We start from the raw sequence: 27,613 nt of genomic DNA, 5'->3' as shown, positions 1-27,613 counted from the left end.
CACGGTATACATTTTATGATGAAGCAGTGTTTTACTAGCCTGGTCCTACCAGACTCTTCAAAAAGAATGAAAAGCACCATGCCAGGATGAATTCAGTGCGCAAATATTCTAGTCATCTATCAAAAATGTTTGTCCCAGAAACATTTCTTAGCAAAAAAAACAAAATACAGTCATTTACAATATTAGGGTGTTTATTTTGCTTTTATTATATGCGAGTGTGTTGTTTGCTGTGTATTCGAAAGAAATCGTTAAGAAGGATAATGGAGGGCACCTGGTTAGCTCTCCTGGTAGAGCGTGAGTACCATGTACAGAGGCTTAGTCCTCACTGCAGCGGCCGCAGGTTTGGTTTCGGCCTGTGGCCCTTTGCTGCATGTCATACCCCCTCTCTCTCCCCTTTCATGCCTAATCTGTTTTATCAAATAAAAGCCAAATCAATTATATAGTTAGTCATCCTCAGAATAGCTTCTAGCTATTCATGAATCCTTGATTTATGAATAGTCTCCCTACTGGCTTGTCAAAGAGGATTTGGCTTCTGGTGGTCTTGGTTTATTATATTCTGCTTTCAAATATCCCGAGTGAATCTCTTTGATTATCACAGTATTGACCTTATTTTGATCAAAACATTTTTAGATTTTTATTTTTTTTTTAGAAACAGATAACCAACCAAAACTTATTTAAGTCTCGCTGTTAAAAAAAACAAACATCAAACCAACTTTTTTTGGTCAGTAGGTGATTCATTATTTTTAACTGGGGGGACAGACCTGGTTCATTTCTTTCACCCGTGACTAGCAAAACCGCCCAATGAATGACTCTTGGTTCTGTATTTTTTGACGGTGTAAAAGTGTTCTTAATCTCTACCATGTCTGTTGTTTACATATGCATCAAATAATCTCATTGTGCACTGATTATATCATGGCCCCTATAATTCACTGCAAAGCCAGTTACCCTCCAGTAAATCTCACATTGCCAGACCTACCATCACAGCGCTGCGGAGGAGAGTCTGGCTAGTCCACACAACATTCCGAGATAGGAGAAAAACGTTCTCTGGTTTATTGGCATTTCTTTAAACCAATCACAATCGTCTTGGGGGGCACAGATGCCGGATGCAGGTCAGTGCCTCTGCAAAATAGCCAAAACGTGACAAAACGCAGCCCTCTCATTTGTTTGAATTGAGACAGTTCATTGAACACTGTTTCTACTGTTCACCTCACGATCATCACGACGAAACATAAAATGGTTGCCACCGTTATTTCTCGTCGGAGTTGTAAAATCCTGTCTGTGGGTAATACAAACTAATGTGCAGTATTTCGGCCTCTGGTAAGCCTTGAAACACATTAATCTGTCACTCCAACTGGACTTCCTGGGTCGTATTTCATCGTCTCACCAGTACTTAACAACAGTAAGGCAGAACATACATAAAGCAGTTAGGTTGCCATGTGCATAACATAAATCAAATCTGAAACATAAACGGTGAATGCTTTTTTACTTGATTTCCTATTCAGTTTATTGCATCTATCAGGCCAATATAATATTGCAGTTGTATTTTTTAATTTTAATTGTATTATTTAAATGTTGTCACTAGGCCAACTTTGTATTCCCCAATGTGTCAGATATTTGGTGCAAAATCTGTTAAAATTTTATTTCATTATGTGAGATTGTTTTTACCAGAGGCACAGCAGTTAAATCTTCTAGTAATTCAATTCTCAATCCTCTTCAAATATAGCAAATTACATCAGATTATGTCCAAATAAAATACTCATTATACCACTAAAGCCACTAAGCAGTGGCATTCACAAGCATTTGTTGATACTCAGAAACTTGACTAAACCTTGCAGAGTTTTGCAGACAATCACAGAGGTAATATACAGTATATTGGTATGGATATATTGTGATGAATAGCCCTTCACAATTAAATAGGACACCATTTACTTCATTACTTTCTATAAAAACCTACTATCTTGCATGTGTCCCAACAAATAAATCTTTAAAATTGTTATTTAACATTTTTTAAGAATGTGTAAGTGCAGACACAAAAATCATACATGCACAAGATATTTACATGCAGACTATACAGGTAGGTAAGGTAACAAGAGTCTATAGATCCCCATTTTTTTCACCACAGGCACCAAAAGTACAAATTCATTACATTCAATACTGGAGTGCCATACTTAACATCTTATTTGTGCCGAATGTCTCACAAGAAATGCTTTGAATGCCATCAAAAGTCTAGAGGTGTTTAGAAGTCGTGTCAAAAAGGTAACCCAACATTTGCAAAACTTTCGCAAGATGGTTGAGGTTAGGCATTGACCTCGAATGGGATAGGTTAGATGGTTGAGGTTATGTATTGACTTTGAATGGGTAAGGTTAGATGGTTGAGGTTAGGCATTGAGCTTGAATTGTTAAGGTTAAGATAAGATCGCAAATCTAGGGTTACCATCTAGACACATCCTAGATTCCACTGACTTCCTTGGCAGGGATAAATCAATGCAAATGGCTGCTTAAACAGCTGTTTTTTCAACTGAAAATTGTGACAAAAATGTTTTTACATAGTTATGACAGATTTTTGGTTTCACTGTATAATAGGAAATGCTGAATTATACGCCTGAGTTGTGAGTAGCACTGGGTATTGAAGAGCATTGAAAGTTGGCATCAAATGGTTGGACTGAATCTTGGCCTTGTTTACTTATTGTTTGATCACTTTTGTCCTGTTGTAAATCAGGAAACCTCAGAATATATTTCTATGTAGGCAAAGTTCATTGCAGGAAGCAGTTTTGGCATATGTGGCAAAAAGAATAAACATGAATCAGTACCAAAACTCAGCTATTGTTTTGGCTTTGATATCCAACATTTTTTTTAGCTATACGCAGCCGTAGCTGTGAGGCTATAAGCGAAACAAACTGACATGAACTCCTGATGTTTTGATGCTGTGGCTCATTCCTAAATTAGGCTTGTAAATTACTTTGGATTTATGATTGCTAGTCACACTCCCCAGATTTCTCAAGCAGAACTTAAAATTTCATAAGGCTGTACCAAACTACATTTAATGGATTCAAAATGAATTCAGATTTAAATAAATGCTATCATACCTTTAGCGTGCAATTGCATCTAGTTATAAACCGGATATATGAACAAGGTTTCCAGATGGTCGGTCTGTCAGAAAATCACAGGAAGATACATTCTGTCCGAATGTATAATAGATAATAGCACTCACCCAAAGTGAGTAGCAGTATTCAATGAGGATATGTGAACTGGCTCTTCAAAAAGGGGTCAAATCAGGGCCACAAAGGCGCTTCGCTGATGCATTGATGCATGTGTAAACACATCACGAAGCCATACCCAAAAGGGAGACATTAAGCCTTTTCACTAGAGAGCAAGTCTTGTGTGACACCCAACTGTCACATTGGTTAAAATGCTTGAGTGGCAAAAAGTCCTTCTTGTAGATATAGATGATTTTAGTGGACAATTTTTGATGATTTTTTGTGGACAATTTTTCAAGATTAAAGCTGTCTGCTTATGACGAGTGTCAAATTCTTTTAGTGCTGGCTGAGCCATCTCTTTTTTTTTTTCTACAACGGCAGCAGTGGCAGTGATAAAATCTGCTGTTGAAGCGCTCCGGTAACAGTTAAGTTGATCTGGCCCTAATTACTTCTGTCCTTTCACACCTCACACAAGCAGACGGACAATGTTCACAGCATCCGGCTGCATCATGCTCCAGCACAGCTGCCATCTCTGATGTGAAATTCATATGTGTGAATATATAGAAATGCCTGTATTTATTGGCAATTGACTTGAAATACATTTGTAATTTCGTTAGATTCTGACTTTGTCTTTACACATACACAGTACAATTGTTTTTCATGTTTGGAGTTAGAGAAACAGATGGCGAAAAGTTCAGTCTCCTCCTGCTCACTTTGATCACATATACTGTGTTTTAATGCAGCCGGATCACAATATAGTTGTTCTCATTTAAATATTGTTTTGTTTCCGTTGTCAGATAATGGAATGAGTATGAAATTTGATGGGGGCTCATAACTACTATGTTGACCAGCAGTCATTACCAAGCTGCTGAGCTGCACATAAAATCTGTATTTTATCAACATTACAGGTTAATGACAGCTGCTGTGCTGTGATATCTACTTTATTGACTTTTAGAATATGTGATCTCAGAAAAATATAGAAGCAACTAAAGGTTGTCACAATGAAGTAAAGCCAAAGAGCATCTGTTAGCACATCTAAATGAGCCACTGTATTTATGCTTGTAAAACACGGAACATGTCAGCGAAACATAATGAAGAACACAACTTCTGAAACGTTTCCAGTGGACATAGAAACGGAGCGCTCCCAAAACGCGGTGCAGTCAAATACTGTGTACATTCGGCTTAAAGCCTGAGATAGTGAAAATAGATTTAAAGCATCTTAGTTCCCACTCCTCATTACAACATTATTTATGAAGATATTGCGAGGCACATTGTCAGTATTCAGAAAGGGTTTAGCAAATGCAACAGTATAAATTAATCTATCACTTGCTGTCAGTAAAAATGCACATCATTATCACACTGCTACTGTCAACATACATTAGGGATTTTCTATCTGATTTAACACTGATTTATGACTCAGCTGTAGTCTCATAATTTGCCAATAAGGAAAAACGGATAATAAATTAGAAGAAGCAAACAAAATGTATTTCAAAGTGCCCAGTCTCCACCACAATCAGTTTGTTTTTGTCTGAGATTTTGCTCAGTACTTACTCTCTACACTCTAGATGAAGTTCTTGAGGATATTTTCTCCTTACGTAGCAGGTTTCCACTAAAAACGACATTGGCTCTTTGTGGCTGTATGTCTAAACACAGCCTTACTTGGAACAATTTACGTTTTGCTTCCTTGAAATAACACTGATTAAGTTTAGGTGTATGTTAAGTGCAGCTCTACTCTGCTCATGAAGGTGTTTATGTTCCCAGCATGTAAGAGCAACAACACGTTGCAGAGAGTTTTCCCCAAAAAAGATTTATCAGAACCTGGGTGTAAAGGTTCGAATGAACAGCACAGGAACAACAGTACAATGCCATTGTACAGATTGAAGAGCTAAGGACCTCCAATATGGCCGCTAGAGTCTACCATGTCACTTATAGCTTTTTGTAACCTTCACTCACAAGTTATTTTATGAATGCAGGGGTTTTTTTTCTTTTTTTTCTTTTACAGTTTAACATCTTTGCTCTACACATTTTCAAAATCGGCTCCTGTTAAAGATGTAATAGACACCACCAACACTAGAGATTTAAAGTATGTAAAATACCTTTTGAACCAAATAGTCAGTTCACACAGACAGATTCACAGTATCACGTTTTATCTAAGCTTTAGACTCAGTAACATATACTTAGAGCAGACAATACATGTTTTGGGGCCAATGCAGGCCCTCTTTTGTTTTTTCCATTTACTTAAGAGTTAACTGCACAAGACTGTTCATAGAGAGATACAAATACAATAACAGCAGAACACCAACTGAGATTTACATGGCACATTCATAATAGGCTCATGAGATATTCATTATGTAATTAATATTAAATTAAGCATCATCACACCCTTTTTATGTACATGTTTACAGAGCAGATTTTAGAATAAATGCCTGGATAACAGTTAGGATATTTGTAAGTGGATGGCTCACAATCAAAATCATCTTCTCTCCTCTGCACAAAAAGTTTTTTAAGCCTGATTTAGAATAATAATGCAGTTATGTTTCTGGATCTCACTTTCACTTGTTTTGAAGTTTCATCATCTGTAGTCATCGCTTTTTTCTTTGTTTGTTCGGCCATAGTAATCATGAACTGAATTTGCCGTTCAGTTAATAAAAAAAAAAAAACTTTAGACAAATTGAAGGAAAAGAACTTTCTAAAAACACATTTTCTTTGTCAGAGGAAGCTGAGACATTCGGCCTGAATTTTGAGAAACACCAGCCTCAAAAGTGCTACTGGCATGAGAGGCTGCCCATGGTCTCCAACATTTCAGTAATTATACCAAAGTATAATTAACTCCTTCATCAGTATAATCAGTCTGATGCTTTCCATGCCTCATGTGCTGTGGTTTGTGAATGCTACTCAATAATATTTGTTAAAATGGCAAGATGTTTACATTTACTAGCCATATGCCACTTTATCCCATAATACGACAGGGAACCACAGGGACATATTTGAACTTTTTAGAAAGACTGAAAAGATAAAACCCATTAAGTAACTTGGGCTCTTTTTAGTCAAACAGTCTTCATAGACTGGTACATTTCTACATATTTTCCTCACAAGTTTAGTTTGTAAAGAATTGATAAAATAGTCAAGTAATTATATAATATTGCAATATAAGTGACCTAAATAGGTGTATGTAATAATTTACTTTGCAAGCCTCAGACCCATTAAAGACCGAGGCTACGTTCACATCAGCTAAAGGGGATCCGGCGATTTTCCGCAGGGTGGTGCGGCGGTGTGGGAGTGTCATGTACATAAGTAGACTTTATATTTCACAATTAAAGTTTTCCATCAGGTCGTTTATAGATCTTAATGTTTCTGACCGCACTTGAAAGCAGCTTTATTTCACGGAGAAAGAGGAGAGAGAGAGAGAGAGAGAAAAGAGACGGCTGTGCTTTCTTGTTGCAAGGAAACAGTCAGCTGTTACACAAACTCCAGTTCAGTGCTTGTGTTTCGGGAGTTTTTTTACCCTCTGTGCTTTCTTGTGGCAGCGATAGAGGCAGTGATGTTTCCCGTTTACCGTACGGGACTCTCACACCGCCTAAAAATCAAGTGACAAGTCTGATCTCTAGTTACATGATTGGACACCGCAGTGTGATGTCAAGTTGCGTTTTTTTTTTTTTTTTTTCAAAAGTTGAGTCTGTCTCAACTTTTCTCCGCAGGCAGCTGTGTTTCTTTTTTGCCAAGGGTTCACTGTAATTATTAAGTTTAAAAAGTATGGTTATGGCTTTAGAGGTAGATGCTTATGTGATTCGATATTCAAGTTAAAAGCCTTGATACAGCATCCCCCCGTACAGTTTTGTTCTCTGAAATATAACTACATATACAGCTTTTGAGCTGTATAACCATGGTCACTGGGACCTGAAAGGTTGTTACTTCAACTTCTGTCGCTGTGCTGAAGTCTTTGATGGATGTTGGACCTCTTTACCTTTGAAGCCTGGTTTAAAAGCTATTTTATAGGCCACAGAGGTTTTCCTTTTTAAGATCTGTAAGTACTTTAAGTACTTCTAAATCTCAATAGAAGTGAATAATGTACAAATACAGCGTAGACGTTCCATCTAATGTGCCAATCTACAAGGTCATTAAATTAAAAAAATATTTTTGTCTAGGTGACTTTACTTTTGAAATCTGCTCTGCAAACATCACAGTACATTTATGTTTGATGCATCTTTATACAGTTATACATACAGTTTTATAAGGAGTGTCATGGAGCATGACAGGAGCTGGTTATCAATGCAATATCCTAATTGATAAGTAATGCACCTCCAATGAGATTGTTTTCCCTTTTATTGATAACTAAAGTTCCACCCCACCCCCTCCCCTTTCATGTGTTCGTCTGTCCTAAATAAATAAAGGCCTAAAATCCCCAAAAAATAATCTTAAAAAACAAAAAAAAAATTATCCATGTGTCTCCTCAAATAGACACTGCAGTCACACCCCCACTGCTGCAAGATGCCTTCTCCATGTCCTCCATGACCAGGTCCTGTTCAGTAACGTGGTTGAGTCGCCTGGAAGGGTTCTTATCTAGGCTGTTAAGAGAAATGGGCTCCAGGGACGTTTGTGCATTATTAGCTGGGAGCACAGAGTTTCCCTGCAGCCTGTGCGAGTAGGTTTTTCTCCGCTGTCCATCCGCCGTACACAGGCTAAACTTGAACACAGCTTGAAATCCTCTGCGGAAATTCTCATTGAAGAAACCGTAAATGATAGGGTTGACGCTGCTGTTGAAGAAGGCTAGCCAGTGGGCAAAGGGGTAAATGTAAATGTTGATGATTCTGTACTGCTGCTCAGTCAGGCTGGCATAGTCGCTCAACATCATGAGGGTCCACAGAGGTAGCCAGGAAAGGATGAAAAGCAAAGCAACTAATAGAAGCATTTTAATCACCCTTTGCTTTTTCTTTGACACAGTGTGGCGGTTGTCTTTGCCTGGCTTTCCTCCCGTTGGAACCGCTGTTTTGAAAAGTGTAATGCCAATCCGGCCGTACATGATCACGATGAGGGAAAGAGGAGCAAGATAGATATTTGCAAACAGGACAGTGGTGTAAATCTTCCTCATCTCCTGGTTTGGCCAATTCTCTCTGCACCAATAAAACGGGCTTGTTTTGTTGTCATAGCCCAGTAACACCCGAATGGTTTGCTCCTTGGTCACTTGGAGCATCACCCCAGAGGGACACATAATGGATATGGCCAGAACCCAGATAATGACTATTATCAAGGAGGCTGTGGATATGGTCAACTTTTGCTTGAATGGGTAGACAATGCATCTGAATCTGCAATAAAAAGAAATACTGGATCAGGAAAAATGGATGCAGACATACATTTGCTTTTAAAAATACCTTTTCCATCGAAAATAGAGTGACGGCTAAGAACATTTACTTAAAATGGGACAACATTGTATGATTAGAGTACTGTATTTCATGAAGTGACTAATCCAGGCTTTATTCACATGGAGGGCCTGTTGTCAGGAATCTCGGGGTCATGAGTATAAGGGATATGCAAACTATGCTGGTCAGTAGTGATGCACCGAAATGAAAATTCTGGGCCGAAACTGAAAATTCAGGGTGCACTGGGCCGAAAACCGAAAACCAAAAATGACTTATTTTTTAAACCCATTTTAAAATAGTTTTTTTTTTTTGTATATTTGTATTAATATTCTACTTTTTAATTGATTTCATGAATTTAATGAATCTGAATTGAAAAACTACAAACCAATAAAATGATCACACTTTTATTGAAAGTAACACACCAAACTTTGACAATATATATAAAACACAATATTAAATATATTATTCTTCATTCAGTTCTGTAACAATCAAATGTTTGATTTTTTTATTTACTCTGCATATTGAATTGGATGTTGTGTTTTCAGGTGGTGTATCAAAGCTGAAGTGAACCACTGACGTGATCGGCCTAGGTAAATTTTCTAAATTGAATGTAATACCGCCCCCGCTGCGCCAATTCTCAGACCAATCTCCCGCTCCATTGTCCCCTCACTCGTGAACAAGACCCCAAGGTATTCAAACTCCTTCACCTGGGGTAAGGACTTATTCCCTAACTGGAGTAGGCACTCATCAGTTTCCTGCTGAGAACCAGCCCTGGCGGAGGCCAACCCTCACCTGAAACGAGTCCGACTTACTGCCGAGAACCCGGAAGCAGCTCTCGCTTTGGTCATACAAAGATTGGATGGCCCTGAGAAGGGACCCCCTCACCCCATACTCCCGCAGTATCTCCCGGGGGACCCGGTCATACGCCTTTTCCAGATCCACAAAACACATGTAGACTGGATGGGCATACTCCCAGGCTCCCTCCAGGATCCTTGCGAGAGTGAAGATCTGGTCCGTTGTTCCACGACCACGACAGAATCTGCGTTGTTCCTCTTCAACCCGAGGTTCGACTATCGGCCGAACCCTCCTTTCCAGCACCTTGGAGTAGACTTTACCAGGGAGGCTGAGAAGTGTGATACCCCTGTAATTGGCACACACCCTCTGGTCCCCCTTTTTGAACCGAGGAACCACCACCCCGGTCTGCCACTCTTTTGGCACTGTCCCAGACTTCCACGCAATGTTGAAGAGGCATGTCAACCAAGACAGGGGAAATTGACGACAATCCCCCATCATCCTCCAGATCTGCCTCTAACATAGTCATTTTAGATTTAGATGCTCAGTATTAGTTGGATTTAGGAGTTCCTCAAAGTGCTCCTTGGGGTGAGGTGTGAGTTGAAAATCTGTCGGACAGGGGCCTCCTCCAGACGTTCCCAATTTACCCGCACTACCCATTTGGGCTTACCAGGTCTGTCCAGAGTCTTCCCCCACCCCCTGACCCAACTCACCACCAGATGGTGATCAGTTGACAGCTCCGCCCCTCTCTTCACCCGAGTTTCCAAAACATATGGCCTCAGATCAGATGAAACAATTATAAAATCGATCATTGACCTTTGGCCTAGGGTGCTCTGGTACCAAGTACACTTATGAGCATCCCTATGTTCGAACATGGAGTTCGTTATAGACAATCCATGACTAGCACAGAAGTCCAACAACGAACAACCACTCGGGTTTAGATCAGGGAGGCCGTTCCTCCCAATCACGCCTCTCCATGTGTCTCCATCATTGCCCACGTGCGCGTTGAATTCCCCCAACAGAACTATGGAGTCCCCCACTGGAGCCCCCATGCAGGGGGCCCCGGGCTTCCTCCGGAATATAGCTATGATGTTTAAATGTATGAATCAGCTGATAAAAATGTGCTTTAGAGCTGCACGATTAATCCATTACATAACCGCAAAAATTGTGCAATTTGAGTAAACAAAAAGGTTTGATGTGTGCGTGACACTGTGTGCATTCCATGTGTCCACGTTGTAACATCCTTAACTTTACAGACAGTATCTTATAACCCTTATTTGATAGTTCCTCGGCTGAACCAGAAGTTGTTCTGTCCCTCCTCGGTGAAGGCCATCTCAAAGCTCTTATTTTTGCCCTGAGGACGAAGAAGCAAGCATTGAGGAGGGAACGTCGAGCAGCTTTCCCGGAAGCCGTGCAGCTGAAGGAGTTGCTAACTCCACCCATACAGCTGACAAATTCATGTGACGCTTCAGAGGAAAGGACGTCTCATCCCTCTAAAACACATTTGCTTGTTGCCTCTCTCCTCCCACAATTTCCTTGCATCTCTCCCATGCGTCCTCGGTGGGAGGGAGTATGACTCGAGGAAGTGAGGCAAGTGGAGGACTCATGAATTTTCATCAATTTAAGGGTTATGAGATACAACCACTGTGTCTCAAAGCCTCTGATCAACCACACAGGTGTTTTCAGTTCTGGCTAATTTGACTCTGCTCAGATTGAAGGTGGCCCGAGCTTTGATGGGAACTTCTTTGTACCAATAAGAATGATAAGGCTGTCATTTGTCCCGCCCTAACAGGTGCAACAGCACTAACAGGGGATGTCACTCAATCAGTCTAACCACACCAACACAGTACTGGAAAGAGGTCCAATCAGCCACAATTAACTGAAAACACCTGTATGGGTGTTCAGAGCTTTTAAGAAGCTTGGTGTTTTCTGTTAACTCACTTTACATCGTCTTTACGATCTCTTTTTCCTCTCGCTTTTCCCTCACAGAGCCGCTACGCTAACTCTGACACCGCTCTCTTCTCTTCACCACTCACACATTGAAGTCACTCACTTGCCTGCTGTTCTTGCTCTTACTAATGCCTGATGTATGGTTCTGTGTTGAATCTATCTTCTGCATTACAAACCCCATGAATGTATTAAGTGCGCCCCTCTTAACAACGTCCACAAAAGATGACCAGTGACCAGTCAGTCTGTTTAGGCAGTAATAATAATAATAATAATAATAATAATAATAATACATTTTATTTATGGGCACCTTTCATAGCACTCAAGGACACATTACAGTTAAAACAAGCAAAAATATAGTTAAAAAGGCAAATATAATTAAATTAAAACAAACACATTTACAAGATTGAGATAGAAAATTAAAATAAAGCAATCTATCCATTATTTTGATGGAGAGTGGAGTCATGTGGGGTAGGCCTTTCGGAAAAAAGGTGGGTTTTGAGGGAGGTTTTAAAGGTGGGTATAGACTCTAAGGTACGGATGGATAGCGGGAGGGAGTTCCAAGGGCGAGGAGCAGAATGGCTGAAGGCTCTAAACCATTGTGGACAGGCGGGCAGAAGGAGTGAAGAGCAGTGAGGAAGAGGAGGATCAGAGAGTTCGGGATGGAGAAGAAGAATCTTAAAGTCAATACGGTAGCGCGTGTCGCGTATGGTCACGTGAGTATCAGAAGTGTATAGGGTTTCAGAGCATGCAGACTTTAAGAAGTGGTTGTACGAAGTATTATTTGTAACTTAATCACTAGTTATTATATCACACCCATCTTGAATGTCATTGTTTACAACGGCATACAAAATGTAATAATTGAATAAATAAACATTTTTTATTTTATGTTCTAAAATTTTAAGTAATTTTAAAAAGTATAAATTATATATTTGTATGTGTGTGTGCGTATATATATATATATATATATATATATATGTGTGTGTGTGTGTACATATATCTATGTATGTATATGTGTATATATGTATGTATATACATACTGTATATGTACTGTATACAGTGGGGCTCGAAAGTTTGGGCACCCCAGGTAAAAATTTGTATTAATGTGCATAAAGAAGCCAAGAAAAGATGGAAAAATCTCCAAAAGGCATCAAATGACAGATTAGACATTCTTATAATATGTCAAAAAAAGTTAGATTTTATTTCCATCATTTACACTTTCAAAATAACAGAAAACTAAAAAATGGCGTCTGCAAAAGTTTGGGCACCTTGCAGAGTTTATAGCATGCACCGCCCCCTTTGGAAAGCTGAGACCTGACAGTGTCATGGATTGTTCTCAATCATCGTCTGGAAAGACCAGGTGATGTCAATCTCAAAGGTTTTAAATGCCCAGACTCATCTGACCTTGCCTCAACAATCAACACCATGGGTTCTTCTAAGCAGTTGTCTAGAAAACTGAAACTGAAAATAGTTGACGTTAAAAACTATGCCATTGTTTAAAAAAAGAAGAAAAAAGAGAGAGAGAGTGTAATTTTTGGATGTGCCGGAAGCCTTGATTGTGAAGCAGCTGCAGGCATGATATACACAGACAAGTTAAGACACAGACGAAAAAAACACTATTAGAATGTAGACTTTTTCTATTTGCCAGCAGATCAGTTGAAACATTCCAGGGGGGTGGATGGAAATCATTACAGCTTAGACAAAACTGGCGACTACCACTGACTACCGCCTCCGTTGAAAGGGAGGTGGATTGACTTCGAGCTCTAATCTCAACTAGAACAGAGGCATGCAGGGACAACTAGACCAGTCAATTTATGAATGACTATGGTTGGGGTTAGTGTTGATGTTAAGGTATAGAGGAAAAGGAGGATTTTATTGACCACTATGAGATGTCAAACATTTGTCATTCCAACATAGAATAATAGAACAGAATAATAGTTTGATAATAGTTTTATAGCAGTACGGTCACATTAGAATAGATGCAGTAGTTAAGTTCTGGCGTATTTGTGCATGAATACACTGGCCAAACAGGCAGACAAGAGAGCCCTTTATCTCCTCATTCATTCAAAACTAATTCTAGTCATGTGGCTGATAGATATGTAAGGTGACTTTGACTTTTGAGTATCAAAGCATTTCAAACTCCATTCCAGAGGCGCAGACACCTTCCAGTGATTTCAAATTGTGACAGTGACGTCAATGCATGTCTGGTGTCTGAGGACCGGGCAACATTTTTTTTAATTTTTCCAGCTTCGAGAGCTGCTATAACTCCACTGGATTTGTACTTCCGCATTTCCCCACTGTGAGATTCTACGTGCTCCAGTGGTTTATTAAGTGATTAAGTAAGATTAAGAGCCAGCTGGTGTCATCTCCATTAACTGCAATTAGGCAATTCAGCATGATGGTTCAAAAGAGGACACATACGAGATAAAGATGAGAAAGCTGTACAACCCTTCTCATTTGCCTGCCTTTTCTTCTTCTTGTGTTCAGGAAGTTTATGGGCGTCGACAAAGAGACTATGGGCCCCATGTGGGTGTTTAACCCCCAGCTAATAACAGTGTGAAGGGTGTGCAGCCCCCTATCATTCCCAGACGGTGAAATACCGCCGCTTTGTCACCCACCTCGGCCTGTGATACTGATGCACAAGGCACCCTCCAGCGCCTGTACGATACAAAGCGGCAGTATTTCACGATAAATGGGTTGTAACGTCGCTGTGTTTTTATGCCTTTCCCCTGCTCCTCATCTCATTCCCTTCTGTGTGCAGAGTGCTGCTATGTCCTGTTGGTGTGTCTGTGTGACCGAGGGCGGGGGTGAGTCACACACAGAGCAGAGAGGCCACAGCGGACAGGACATTCACACAGACTTTGGTAATGTGGCACCTTCTCGCAGGGTTGTGCGGAGGTGTGGGTGTGTTTATTTATAGATAAGAATGTAATCGTATCCGAAAATGATGTTTTATTCTTCTGATTTACAGCTTTGTTATGGCTAATGCCGATCCCTCTCTTCATTCACTTTCTAGCACTCTCTCTCTCTCTCTCTCTCTCTCTCTCTCTCTCTCTCTCTCTCTCTCAGGGAGATGGGGCCAACTTTGAATGCTGTGTATTTACACACACCAACCGACAAAAGTAACTGACTGTACAAGTAACGTGACGTCACATTGGTTTGTGGACTGCCATTTTGAAGCCAGCAGTTTGCATTTTGGCCGTTGCCATCTTTGTATTTGAGAGCCACAAGTGATCAGATTTGGACAAGATGGCAGAGCTGGGGAGGATGACACAGCCAAGCCAGTATTGTTATGGTTGAAATGGCGCTGTGTTAAGCTAAACGCTAAAGAGAGAGAGAGGAAGAGTTGCTTCAGAAGCAAGTCATCCAGCTGAATTTTACCAACAGGTAAACATAGACCTCCAGGCACTTACGCTATTCGTCTGCATGTACGGCAGTACAGAATATCGAAGAAAAACTTTCCCTTAAGTTACCCGTTAGCACTAGCTAACTAGCTTTGATTGGCAAGGTGCTACCGAATGCTAAACAACATAATATTGTTTCAATTCACTTTGATGAAGTGAAAGCACACAGCGAGACGGTCAAAGTTTAAGATGAAAACATGGAGAGCACCCAAAAACAAGTTCACGGCTATTTTAATTTACACAGGTCCATGGTTAGCATCACTAGGCCTCTATGATGATTGACAGGTCGGTGTGTAACCACACCCTAAAGCATCCCCTGCTTCATCATATTTTTTAAAATAAATAGTACCATATTTACAAAATGAACATCATGCTGTATTGACAAAGGCTTGAAACTAGCGACCATAAATTTGTTTCTGTTGAAAAAAATGTTGACTGAGGTTATATATCAAGTGAGAAGTAGGCTCATTTTCTCATAGACTTCTATAGAAACAGACTTCTTTTTGGAGGCAGTGGAATCGCCCCCTGCTGGAAATTAGAAAGAAGGCAGGGTTAGGGCACTTCCGCATTGGGTTAACTTTTCATCACTGGTTGCCGCTGTGTATTAAAACCTTTTTTAAGTGTAAAAAGAAATCTGTATTTTAATGCATATATGGAGTCAGATGTAGATCAAAATAATACATTGTATTGCCTTGAGCAATGATGTTGACTTATGAGCTCGGGAACACATATCTATAATAAAATATCCTAAACTCAAGGTTGGCATACTGGACTGTGACTTTATTCAAAATATAGTTTGAACATGGTAAAAAAAATCTCATATTTTGTCTATAATTAATTAATTAAAAATGATCAGTGTATAAGCACATAAGGCCATGGCGTGTACTCCGGCAGGGGTTGTTCCAAAAATGCACCATCCATCTGACCGAATACACGCCCTGTTCTTTTTGCTAACACACAGTAGAGAAAACTGTGCTACGGATAATTATGACACCAAACTGTCACTTCACTTTACCATAACGTTATGTGATGAAGAATTTTGGATTTAACACCATAGGTGGGAAAATGTGAATAAAGGTAGGGCTGTTTGGCTGAGTTAGCTTCACCCTGCCAAATCACTTTCTATTTGTTTGTTTTTTTTAGCTTTCAACCATATCTTCCACTCACAAAAGAAGGCTGTGAGATACAGAAAGCTCCGGGAGAAAGGCAGTCAGTGAACCTTGAGTTTAGAATATAAATTAATAGGATTGTGCAGCCTTTGTGGTGGTTTGTAATCATAGTTGTTTCTGGTCTGTTCAGTTTTGTTCACATAAATCAATGTTGCAATTCAAGTGTGAAAGGTGCTGGAAAAAGAAAATGTACTGTTATATAATATCCAGCAGTAATAGTAAAATACAGCTACTGTACCTGTCAACAGCAATAGCAACCAGAGTGAAGACAGATGCTGACACGGAGATCCCTTGAACCATGCCGCTCATTTTGCAGACCAGGCTTCCAAAAGGCCATCCTGTTGACAAGAAAGATGCATTCAGCTGATATACCTCTATGACAACGCCTTAGGACAGACCAGCTTTTCATGTATGATTTCAAACTAATTCACACACCCAATCAAATCAGAGTACAGGGGAGCGGATAAGCAGTGCAACTATAAGCAGTGGTGGAATGTAACAAAGTACAAATACTTCGTTACTGTACTTAAGTAAATTTTTCACGTATCTGTATTTTACTTAAGTACAATCAATAGTGCATACTTTTGACTTTTACTTTGTTACATTTTGCAGCAATTATCCATACTTTCTACTCCACTACACTTCTAGTGAGGTACAAATGAATTGAAACATTTTTGGAGCTTGATACTGGGTACTAGAAATCTGAATCTCAGCCTTTGCTGCTGCTTCGACTTGGACCATTCTTATTTGAATTTGTCTCGTGAGTCCCACAAATTCATGACAATACACTTGGTGACGTACCCCTTTTAAAGGAAGGGTTTTGTGGGCAACAGGTGTCAATCAGTTTATAGTGATGGAAAAAGTTCTTCTCAGGAAGTCAAGACGTTTCATAAAATTAAATAATCCACATTTCATATCATCTTGTGCCGATAATACAGCATTTTGGTTTGTTAAAGATGTTGCTAGAAGTTTGCCTAGAACATATTTTGCTAGTGGTTTGATTAAAAGACCAAATTGAACATACAATAAATTAGAAGTGTACTCAGACAACGCAGACCTCCACCAAGGCAAAATGACCTAACTCGCAATGTTCACAAAAGTACGGAAATGTGTGTATCCGCCCATGATTCGGATCTGCTACAAAATTGAATGTGGCCCATGCTACACCTTCCCACCAAGTTTCATGAAAATCGGGCAGTAGTTTTTCCGTAATCCTGCTAACAAACGGACAATCAAACAAACTGCATCAAAAACATAACCTCCTTGGCAGAGGTAATAAGTAGCCATTAGTGCAGCTGTCTTTTCACTATGTAGTTTGTCCCTAAACATTTAAGCCCCTTAAAAAGACAAACATGTAACTGCCAACTCCCTTTAAGTTTTTGATCAAGCTGTGTTGTCTCCACAGCGGAAGAATTGCTTTATGTCGGGAGTGACAATGCTGAAGCTTGTGGCAGCACTACTTGTTGTTTACTCTGCCCTGATTTTGCAGTGCCCTGCTCTGAATTTAAATTACAATCATTTGAACTTTAACCCTGGTTTTTGCTGACATGTCAAAGCATGTCCAGTCAGATTACAGATGACCAAGAGACTTAAAGGTGGAGAAAGCATATCTGAGTTTCCAGTGATAGATTGGTCTGATTTTAAAGGTCCCATGGCATGAAAATTTCACTTTATGAGGTTTTTTAACATTAATATGCATTCCCCCAGCCTGCTTATGGTCCCCCAGTGGCTTGAAATGGCAATAGGCGTAAACCAAGCCCTGGGTATCCTGCTCTGCCTTTGAGAAAATGAAAGTTCAGATGGGCCGATCTGGAATCTTGCTCCTTATGAGGTCATAAGGAGCAAGGTTCCCTCCCCTTTCTCTGCTTTGTCCGCCCAGAGAATTTGGCCCACCCATGAGAGAGAGACATCATGGCTTTCAAACGAGCAAAGTGGCAGTTGGTCAAGGCCGCGCCCACACCCTCCACCTTGGCCCCCCCTCTCTCCTCCTCAATAGCTACAGACACAGAAATGGCACATACTAAGGAAAGCTCATTGTGGGACTGGCTCTAGTGGCTGTAATTCTGCACCAAGGCTGAATTTCTGGAAAGAGACTTCAGATACAGTATTAGGGGACCACTAAGGCCTATATAAAAGAGACTTCAGATACAGTATTAGGGGACTACTAAGGTCTATATAAAAGCATCCAAAAAGCATCATGTCATGGGACCTTTAAAGTGTTAACATTTCCTCAACAGGATTTTACAGTTTATAAATTATGTTGATGCATTGGGATCAAGCTCAACTCTTGAAACTCGTGTATTTACATGCACAGCAGTGAATAAGCGGGTTATGCCAGTTCTCCCTGTATACATGTCAAGTGTCTCTGTGACCAACACAGCAAAGAGTGTAGCCCTGTCTGCTTGTTATAGGAATGTTTTTCACACTCCCATCTCTACAAGACGCCATAATCTTTGTTCTGTTCGGTGGGATGATGCATGTAATAGGATGGTGCACGTAATAATTAACTGAAATGGCGGCTCCTTTGTTTTTTATTATACTTTTTTTAAGGAACATGCAGCAAAACTTATTTAGTGTAGAAACCACTAATTAACACTGCCTACGGCTCTGAAGGATCTTGAGCTGTCTACCAACCAACGGGGATCCTCTACTATCTGCTTTTTTTGTTTTCAAGAACACTATTAATATTACACAAATTAGACCCTAATTGCTTTCCAAAAACAGTTAAGCTGTTAGATTTATATCCACAAAAACATGCAAAAGGTTTTAAATACTAAGTTAATGTGACACTAATACAACGCATGTGTTATTTATTCAGCTGCAGAAGTTATGCAAGTGTGATAATGCAGTCCCATTATCCGCAATATCCTTAAAAGCAAATTGATGGTTGTTGAGGTGATATGAAGAACATGTGACATTGTCGCTTTCATCTCCTTGTGTTTCTTCTTTTATGAGGTAGGCTAATTGCAGTTGGCCAATAAGCATTGATGCAGATGACAAAACCCTGTTATGGTCCATTAAAGCATTATGCGCTGGAAACATCCTGATGTTGCAGAAGATAAAAGCTTTCTTTGAGAGACAATGCTCAGATTGCTTGTTGTCCAGTCTTAACAGAGCACTCAGGGGCCAAACTAGATGCTCATATTCACAATGCAGCTACACAAAGTGACAGAAAGCAGCACATAATGCGCTAAGTAACTGATCTCTCATCGTGGGTTTTCCTCAGCAACATAGACCACAAACACAAGGGTCACATCACTGATAAACATGTCCAGAGGATATTCAAATCTTCTATGAAATCACTTTTTTTGGAGGCCCTAAAGTCTAGAAAATGTATTTTGAACCAACGCTTGTCCATCTGACTGGTGTGCAATGTTCAGCTATATACACTCGGCATCACTGTCCTATTAGAGTGTGATTCATCGCCCGGTCAAATGTCATTGACAGTCTGAGTGTCCCATTCCCTGCTGCTAAAATGCATTGCACAGCATGAGGCTGTCATCACAAAGCTTTCTGGTAGACTGTGATGAGCTCTGCCCATTGTCTGGTTGACACTGTGCTTCATGTTACAGCTGACTGAGTTCAATTTTCATCTCTGTGACTTTACCTTTTATATTCAGGTGTTAGGCCCACTCTCTTTAGATCTGATAAGTGCTCCTCTGACTGTTGTGCTTCCGGCAGGCTCTCCCTTTGCAGCAAAAGAGCTCTGTTATTTTTTTATTTTTTATTTTTTATTTTTTATTTTTATGATCCTCAGCTTCTTGGTCTACTCCTTTCTTCCCTCGTTGCTCAGTTTGGTCGGATGATCAGCTGTAGGAAAAATCATACTTCCATATCCGTTGAATGCCAGTCAACTAGAATGACTTGTGGTTACTCTCCCTCCCCCTCCTGTAATGTCTCCACTAGGATATGCCACATAACATAGTTGGGTGGACAAAATGAGAAGCAAATTACCCTACAATAGACTGCAGTAAATAGCAATTTGGTGAAGCTTTGAATGTTCCTTTAAAAAGTCTTCTCAAGGCACGTTTTAATATAAGAAGTTTAACTACTGGATACGAGATGTTTCTGTTCTCTTTGTGCGTGCGCTAGAAGTGTCAAGTTTCCACATCACACAATGTGTACATTTCATACTGGACTCTGATTGGCTTCCAAACTAGTTGTGACCTCACAAAATCATCCCTGAACTGAGAACCTTGAACACATTCATCTAAAAGTGTCAAACTCTGCACAAAAATCATTCTACACAGTGAAGGTCTAACATCCAAGTACAAGAAATCTACATTGGGACTTTAAGTTTTTCTTGTTTCTGGTTTGCTGTGTGCTATTCTTGTCATGCTGTGCATATTTTTTCAAAAAAAAAACAGTACAGCAGGGTTTCCAAACAACTCAGTTTTGAGGGCTCCAAAACGCCAAAGTAGTTACGCGCAAATGTTTTGTGTTTCAAAACGTAGATGTATTATAGATTTAAGATAAGCACAAAAAACCTTCAGCAAATAAATGTGAAAACAACCTTCTTGTTTCATACTCTGCACATACATCTTTCTGTACAGTAAAGGTTAAACATCCAAGTAAAATAAGACATGAAATACACATATTAGAGAGTAGGGAGACCTTAAGGTTTTCTTGGTTCTGTTTTTCAATTTTTTTTTTCTATTCTTGTCATGCTGTGCATTATTACATCACATTCATTTTGCAGATGCTTTTGTCCAAAGTGGTGTACAATAAGTGCATCAATCGTGATAGAAACATGAGCTAGATCTCATCAAATTTGGGAGTGCATCCCTCTCAAAGGTAATTTCCTCGGAAAGCATGTTCAGTGTAACAGCACAAGTGCTTCAGTAGGCAGGATGAAAAATGGTGGTGTCCTGTGTTGACGTAAACGTATGAAAATAAGTTTGGTTTCATTCTCTCGGCACCGCCACTCTTACTCCCTCTCTCTGGCACTAGACACCCATCTGCAGACTGCAGTTCAGTGTGACTGCTGGGGAGTGTGAATCTCTCTTTTTTTCTCTCTGTCTTTTAAAAGAAATGAGTCGTAAAGCCGACAGCAAAGCCCCACTTTACTTTTAATAAAATCAAACAAAGAGAAATGTTCTCCCCTCGTCCTAAAATAGTCAAAAATCGATACTAGAGTAACCTACTTCCTTTTCCAGCTGTCGAATAAATATGCAGAGGAGGAGAAATCAGTCTGCACAAAATCATCTGAGAAGTGTTTGATGGTTATTTATTTGTGCTTTAGAACGTAATCACTGCGAAAAAATCACAAAATCTGCTTTATTTTTCTCTCCCTACTGTACAAGTAGCTACAAAACCTGAATTATGCTGGTATACAGATGGCCTGGAGTATGTGAAGTTAGCTGTTCACTGAATATGACGTGTAAGCCCCGCCCATTTCTAGCACTTATGGTAGTTGTTATGCATTGTTTCCGCGTTGACCCAGCTGATCTCTGATTTGTCATGACCAGGGATACACCCATGTTGACTGGCTTGGTTTGAATTTCCAAAAGGAGGGTTGAACCCTGATCAGACAACTCTAGCCCAACCCTGGTAGTGGTGTGAAAGAGGTATTAGACAGGTAAAACAGGAGTAAAGTACATCATTTTAAATGTGATAATCAAATGCAAAGCTGATACACTTTCATTTTTGTTTACTTCTGGTAGCTCTAAGCTATCCATAATATTTTGGGATTTCATTTTGAGTTATGTCATTGTAGCAGGGATTAAATGACACAAAGCACTTTCCCAGCTGGATTTCCCCAAACTCCATGTCAGACCCTAACATGTTCCTGATTCATAAAATAATGACAGGCATTAGATGTATAATTTGTTGTAGTGTTATCTATTTATTCATTATACCCACAATAAAGTAATCTCTGGAGGTGAATAAGGCGATTTAAGCTACATCCACACTACATTTTCATTTTAAAACAGCGTTTCACACGGGAATTGTCACAAATTACTCCAATATAGCTTGCCCCTGTGCATGTAGGCAGTAGTAGCATTATAAAATGCAGAATTTAACAGTACAACAGCTGCTAGCATCAACATCAAGATCAGAAACGGCTGTAATTCGTTATCCACGTTGAATTAACCACCAGTAGTCAAGGCTGATGTTTGTTTTCTTCCGGAAAATGGTCACATCAGGGTGCGATTTATGAAAATAAGCCGAGGGGGGGATGTGCACAACAACAAAAAACATGCAAGAATTGAATCCCCCTTCTAATACCATGGATAGTACCAGTCGGCCAGCCATGCTAAAACAGAATCAGGGAAGGACACATATGGCAACGCATTCTCATGAACGAATTGTCCAAAAAGTTAAGATATCATACGAAAACTAGGAGACTGCCGGCCAGGTCATGTGACATCGGCTACAGAGCTCCTTGCTACAGAGCAGCAGTTGAAAGCTGTTTAAGCCGCTACAGAGCTTCGTGACGCAGGCTACAGACCTCCGTCACAGCTCGTTGTATCAGCAGCAGCTAGTAGATGTGTTTAGCAGCTACGGTGCTCCGCGTGGTGCTCCGCGTGGTGCTCCGCGTGGTGCTCCGCGTGGTGCTCCGCGTGGTGCTCCGCGTGGTGCTCCGTCAGCTCAGCGATAGTTGGTGGTTCAGTTACCCGAGAATAGGTGACTGTGTGCCGGGTACAGAGCACCGTGAGCTGCCGGTCATTGTTGGTGGTTCAGTTACCCGAGAATAGGTGACTGTGAGCCGGGTACAGAACACTGCGAGCTGCCTGTCATTTTGGCGGAGATTACAGTTTAGTTTAGGCAAGAAAAGTGAGCGATATGCTGCAACAAAAGTGAAGTTTAGGCATCAAAACGACTAGTTAAGTTTAGGAAAAAGTTTGTGGTTTGTATTAAAACACTCCCAAAGGTGGCCAGGTTAGCTCAGTTGGTAGAGCAGGTGCACATATATAGAGGTTTACTCCTCGACGCAGCGGCCGCGGGGTTCGACTCCGACCTGCGGCCCTTTGCTGCATGTCATTCCCCCTCTCTCTACCCTTTCATGTCTTCATCTGTCCTGTGAAAATAAAGGCCTAAAAATGCCCCTAATAAAATCCCAAAGAATTCCCATTACCCTGACCACCTCCCTATGCAGCCAGCCATGTTCTTATACAGCAGCAATCAATGTGGTGCACCCAGCAAAAAAAAAAAAAAGTAGGACTCATACGAATTACAGTGCTTATCTTTTCGTAGCTTTTCGAACGTATGGTTGATGACAACAGGTTGCATATGGACTGATAGGATGTAGTCAGGGAGCCAACGTAGTTGTCTGCTTCATTGTTTTAAAAGCTCTCCGTTTCTGACCGTCCAGATTAAACTGCAACCAGTGCTCGAAGTGGGCCAGTACTCACCGGTACACAGTACCGGCACTTCTACATTTTACTCTTAAGCATAGCTGCACTTTTTGTTGCATACCGCTGTTAGAATATATTTTGTGAAAGTGTTGAGAAAAGGTTTTAGAGTTCATGGGGCTGACCTCAATGTCTCTGTTTCCCTGGGTCAAAGGAAGGGTGAGAAAGAAACTCTGATCAGGGGAGGGAACGAGGCAAAACAATGGTCAGCACTATGCAAGCGCGGATTTGTAACACTGTATGGAAATGACCTGGCTCTCATGAAAACTCCTTAAAGTTTGCTGGAGATTAAAACACAGGTGTTCAAAATCCAACAATAGCGGCTTGCTTCTTCTGAGCTGAGAATTGGAAGTCAAGGTCATGTTTTTTATACAGTGTTACAAATTAGTCAGGAGCCGGCTGGAGCCAGAAGATCTGGACCAGATCCAAACTGATGAGGGCACCACCAGGGATGGGACAGAAATGGATAAATAGACAGCATTTTAACTTAGCAGCACCTGATGCCAGGGGAAACTCTGTCAGTTCGTTAGGCGATATAGACTCTGCCTTTGAGTATCATATCCATGTACATGTACTTGTATTTCTGCAATATCATTCACTAAACTTGTTATTAACTTTAACTGGACGAATCCTGGTCTTGATTTGATTCCTGAGTTTTATTTCTCTGATCTACCAGTAAACGAACACAAATAGTGACCAAAGAATTGGAGTCAGGTTAAGTCTGGCCTTTTTAGGGCCAGACCGGTCAAATCGGTCACATCTTAGAATTAAAATCCTACACCGCTACTTCTCGCATGTAGCCAGCACTCTACCACTGACAGAGAAAGCGTCAGTGTCAGAGAGATTGACCCTAACATTACATAAACTACACTACCCAGAGGGCACTATGTGACTTACCTCAGATCTTGACGAATCACATAAAGGCAAGCAGTCGGCCCACCCTATCAGAAGTTCCTTTAGCCACGGACGCTAGTTCGGCAAAGCTGTCTGATGCCTGCACCCTGACCATAACAGATTTTTCACTGCTGAAAACCTAGAAATTAAAAAGAAGCGTGTCGAGTTTGTAAGTCGTTATGTTAGCCTGATGATCATGAGCTTCAAACTAACGTTAACATTGATGTGAGCTGAACAGCTAGCGCTAATGAGGAGTCTGCAGCTACTAACCTTGACGTTACCTAGTCAATGACACCGACGTCAACAATAACGTGAGTAACGAAACACATGGATGGCCTGACTGTTGGTCAAGGGACCAAATTATGTATTTTTGCTCCACGAACAGCTGGCTCGTTTTTAAAGATAACAAACTAGGCTGCAAAACATGTAGCAGCATCACTTGCGTCACTTTCTGGCCAGACAGAGAGGGGACTAAAGCTGTCAAGAGAATGATTGACGCACGCACGCACGCACGCACGCACGCACGCACGCACGCACGCACGCACGCACGCACGCACGCACACACACACACACACACACACACACACACACACACACACACACACACACACTTGTTTAAATAAATACATACATTTATGAGTACCGGCACCTTTTTTTTCCACTTCAAGCACTGACTGCAGTCAGCAGCGTTTCCAAACGTCTCAATTTTAGGTGTTCAGAAATGCCAGAAAATTGAGAACGCCAGGCGTAAACGTAGCAAATGTTTTAAAAAGGTTTTACAACAAATATGTATGTGTGGATATAGGTTGAATTGATCCACAGTCACTGAATAACAAAAGAATGCTGTGATTGCTCACAGCATTCTTTTGTCATTCAATTGACATTTAATAAAGAGTCGTGCTCGCAGGCTTTTTTTTTTTGTATTTTCAAGTTGACTCTTCACACTAAATTAGATCCAAATTTTAATGCCTTTTAGGAGGTTCTAGGTTTATTGATTTTTGTAAAATTGATGATCTTGATTTTAGTCAGTTGAGAGAAAACTTGTATCTTTTGGAATTATTATGTCTGGTTTTTAATTGTTTGTTTTAAAACTGATAAAAATTAAGTCATTGTAGCTTCTGTAGACAATCTATTTGAAAAATCTAAACTCTCAGCCACAATCTCTTGCTCCTGTGAGATTTGTATCATAAAAAGCCAACTGTCAAGTCTAATCAGCCCAATGTGTAAAAATGCCCTGGTCTTATTCATGCATGTAGGGAAGTCTGCCTGACTCCTCTATGACAATTTCAACTCCTCTGAGCCTTCTTCACTTTTGATCAACACAGGCTGTCAACAAAACAATAGTTCATTTCAGGATCGCCTCAAGACTCATGTTGCCTGGGATGGCCTCCAAGTACCTCTTAGTAGTCCATATTAATGCAAGTCTAAACTAAAAAACAAAAGCAGTCCTGCAGATTGAATTAAATATAATCAGTGGTTAGGGATTAGGGAACAAGGTTAATCAAAGGACTAACAGGGCTAGCAGCCCTGTGAAGCTGTGATGCATCATGACACACTCAAAGCTAAACAGTCAATTGGAGGAAAAATGGAGATATTAATTTGCCGCATCGATCTTTAGAACTAGTGGGGCAAAACATGTCAAGATAGACCTTTGTAGTATGTTGGCCCTTACATCTTATATTAAACTGTACCTGAGACTGACAGCAATCAAGTAATTAGTTTATGAGGTATCCTTTCATTAACTAAGTGTTGGACAAGTGAAAATTTTGACCTGTTTGCGTAAGATCAAAAGTCAGGGTATCGACAGTTGTTACAATACATCCTGAGGTTAACTTAAATGTCTGTACCACATTTAATAGTAATCCATCCAATAGTTGCTGAGACATTTCCCTCAAAATGTCAGCCTGCTTATGGTGCTAGAGGAAAGTAGGGATCACCAGCATTAGGATTCATCTTTCTGGGTACATGAATGTCTTAACCAATGTTTATGGAAATTCTCCTAAAAGTTGTTGAGATTGGGGTTACAGTTTTTTTAGATATCTTGTCATCAGACTAAGTGTTGGGAGATTTGGCCTGTTGGTGGCACTAGATTGGATTAAAGTCAAAGTCAGAGCATAAATGCCCCTTCCTAAATTCCCAGCAATCCATCAAATAGTTGTAGTTAAGAAATTTCAGTCTGGAAAGTGTTAAAACGACCAATTGCATTACTTATATGACCACACAGCCAGCTTGGCTAAAATTTCCAAGTTAAACACAACAACAACAGCAACACAATGAAAGCTTCACATTACTGCCCTGCTCACCTGTAATTATGTTGTCAAGAAGTGTTGTGGGCATGCAGAAAATCCCAACCAGGAGGTCACTCACAGCAAGGTTTAAGATGAACAAGTTGGTGACAGTCCGCATGTTTTTGCTCCTCATCACAATGAAACACACCACTCCATTTCCCACCATGCACACGAGGAAGATCAGCAGGTAGGACACAATGAAGATGGCTGCTGTGGATGGCTGATGCAGGTAAAATCCAACATAGGTGATGTTGCTCCTGGGTATGACATACTCCACGGAGGAGTTGTAAAATGTCCAGTTGTCATGCAGTTGAGTCAAGTTGTTCTCAAGTCCTTCGTTCATTTTAAACCTGAAAAATAAAGGACGAGTAGATGACTTTATGGTGAACCAGCCCACTTTCTACTGCAATTTCAAAGAATGGGAACTTATTGAACAGATGATGAGATTTTTAAAAATGCTTAGACTTAAACCCCATTAAAAGACCTTTTGAAAATTGAACAATAATGCATTTTCTGCATTCATGCTAGAAAAAACTTGTTTCAACCAAATATACATCAATAATGGAAGCTATACACTATTGCCGAAATGCTTAGTATGTGCTCTATGTTTCACAAGGTTACATTAATTACATGAAAAAAGGTCTAAACTGATAGAAGAAGAGATTGAGCAGCAGAAACAAAACTGACATATCACCTTTATTATAAGGTTGATCTGCAGAGTTGGGAGAACTCTTTCGTCACCATGAGCTACTACCTCTTTCACATTACATAGTGTCATTTGGCTCATTGCTAATATTAAAATGAAATAACTAAATATTGAGTAGTGCAGCTAATTTTAGTTACAGCACATGTATGACATAGTCCCATCGTTTCCATTAATGTAGTGTGCATAATTCATCGTATCACCAGCTCTTATGTATATATGGAAATCTAATCTCGCTTTGCCAGACCCTCCTCCAAAGTGCGCTGGAGGAGAGTCTGGCTACTCCACATAGCATTCAGGGATGGGAGGAACGTGCTCTGGTTTATTGACATTTCTTTAACCATCACAATCGTCTTGGTTGGTGCTAGGCACCGGAGAAAAGCCGCGGTGCCGCTGCAAAATAGGCTCGCTTCCATGAACAAAACCACCTTGCACACATGCAAATTTTCAACAAAATCAGTACGTTGTCTTTTGAGTCTAACCTGTCTATCAGATCGATGCTGTCTG

General features: G+C 40.3%; 1 protein-coding gene and 1 long non-coding RNA gene across 2 annotated transcripts; both read right to left on the bottom strand.

Moving 5' to 3' along the window:
- Positions 1–720: 720 nt before the first annotated feature.
- Positions 721–3,411, bottom strand: LOC116054311. The gene is made up of 2 exons (XR_004106041.2): positions 833–3,411; positions 721–761 (listed from the first exon to the last, which is right to left on the bottom strand). It is a non-coding gene; the product is annotated as an uncharacterized LOC116054311 (long non-coding RNA).
- Positions 3,412–7,627: 4,216 nt separating this feature from the next.
- On the bottom strand, positions 7,628–26,746 carry npffr2a (neuropeptide FF receptor 2a). Its single transcript, XM_031305794.2, has 3 exons — positions 26,419–26,746; positions 16,105–16,204; positions 7,628–8,500 (listed from the first exon to the last, which is right to left on the bottom strand). Exons 1-3 carry the CDS (start codon positions 26,744–26,746, stop codon positions 7,648–7,650), a joined length of 1,281 nt encoding a protein of 426 aa, XP_031161654.1. The 3' UTR covers positions 7,628–7,647.
- Positions 26,747–27,613: the final 867 nt, after the last annotated feature.

Source organism: Sander lucioperca, chromosome 2, assembly GCF_008315115.2.
Source record: "Sander lucioperca isolate FBNREF2018 chromosome 2, SLUC_FBN_1.2, whole genome shotgun sequence".
Classification (NCBI taxonomy): domain Eukaryota; kingdom Metazoa; phylum Chordata; class Actinopteri; order Perciformes; family Percidae; genus Sander; species Sander lucioperca.
Note: the sequence above shows the minus strand (reverse complement) of the source record. Positions and strands in the feature narration are given on the sequence as shown.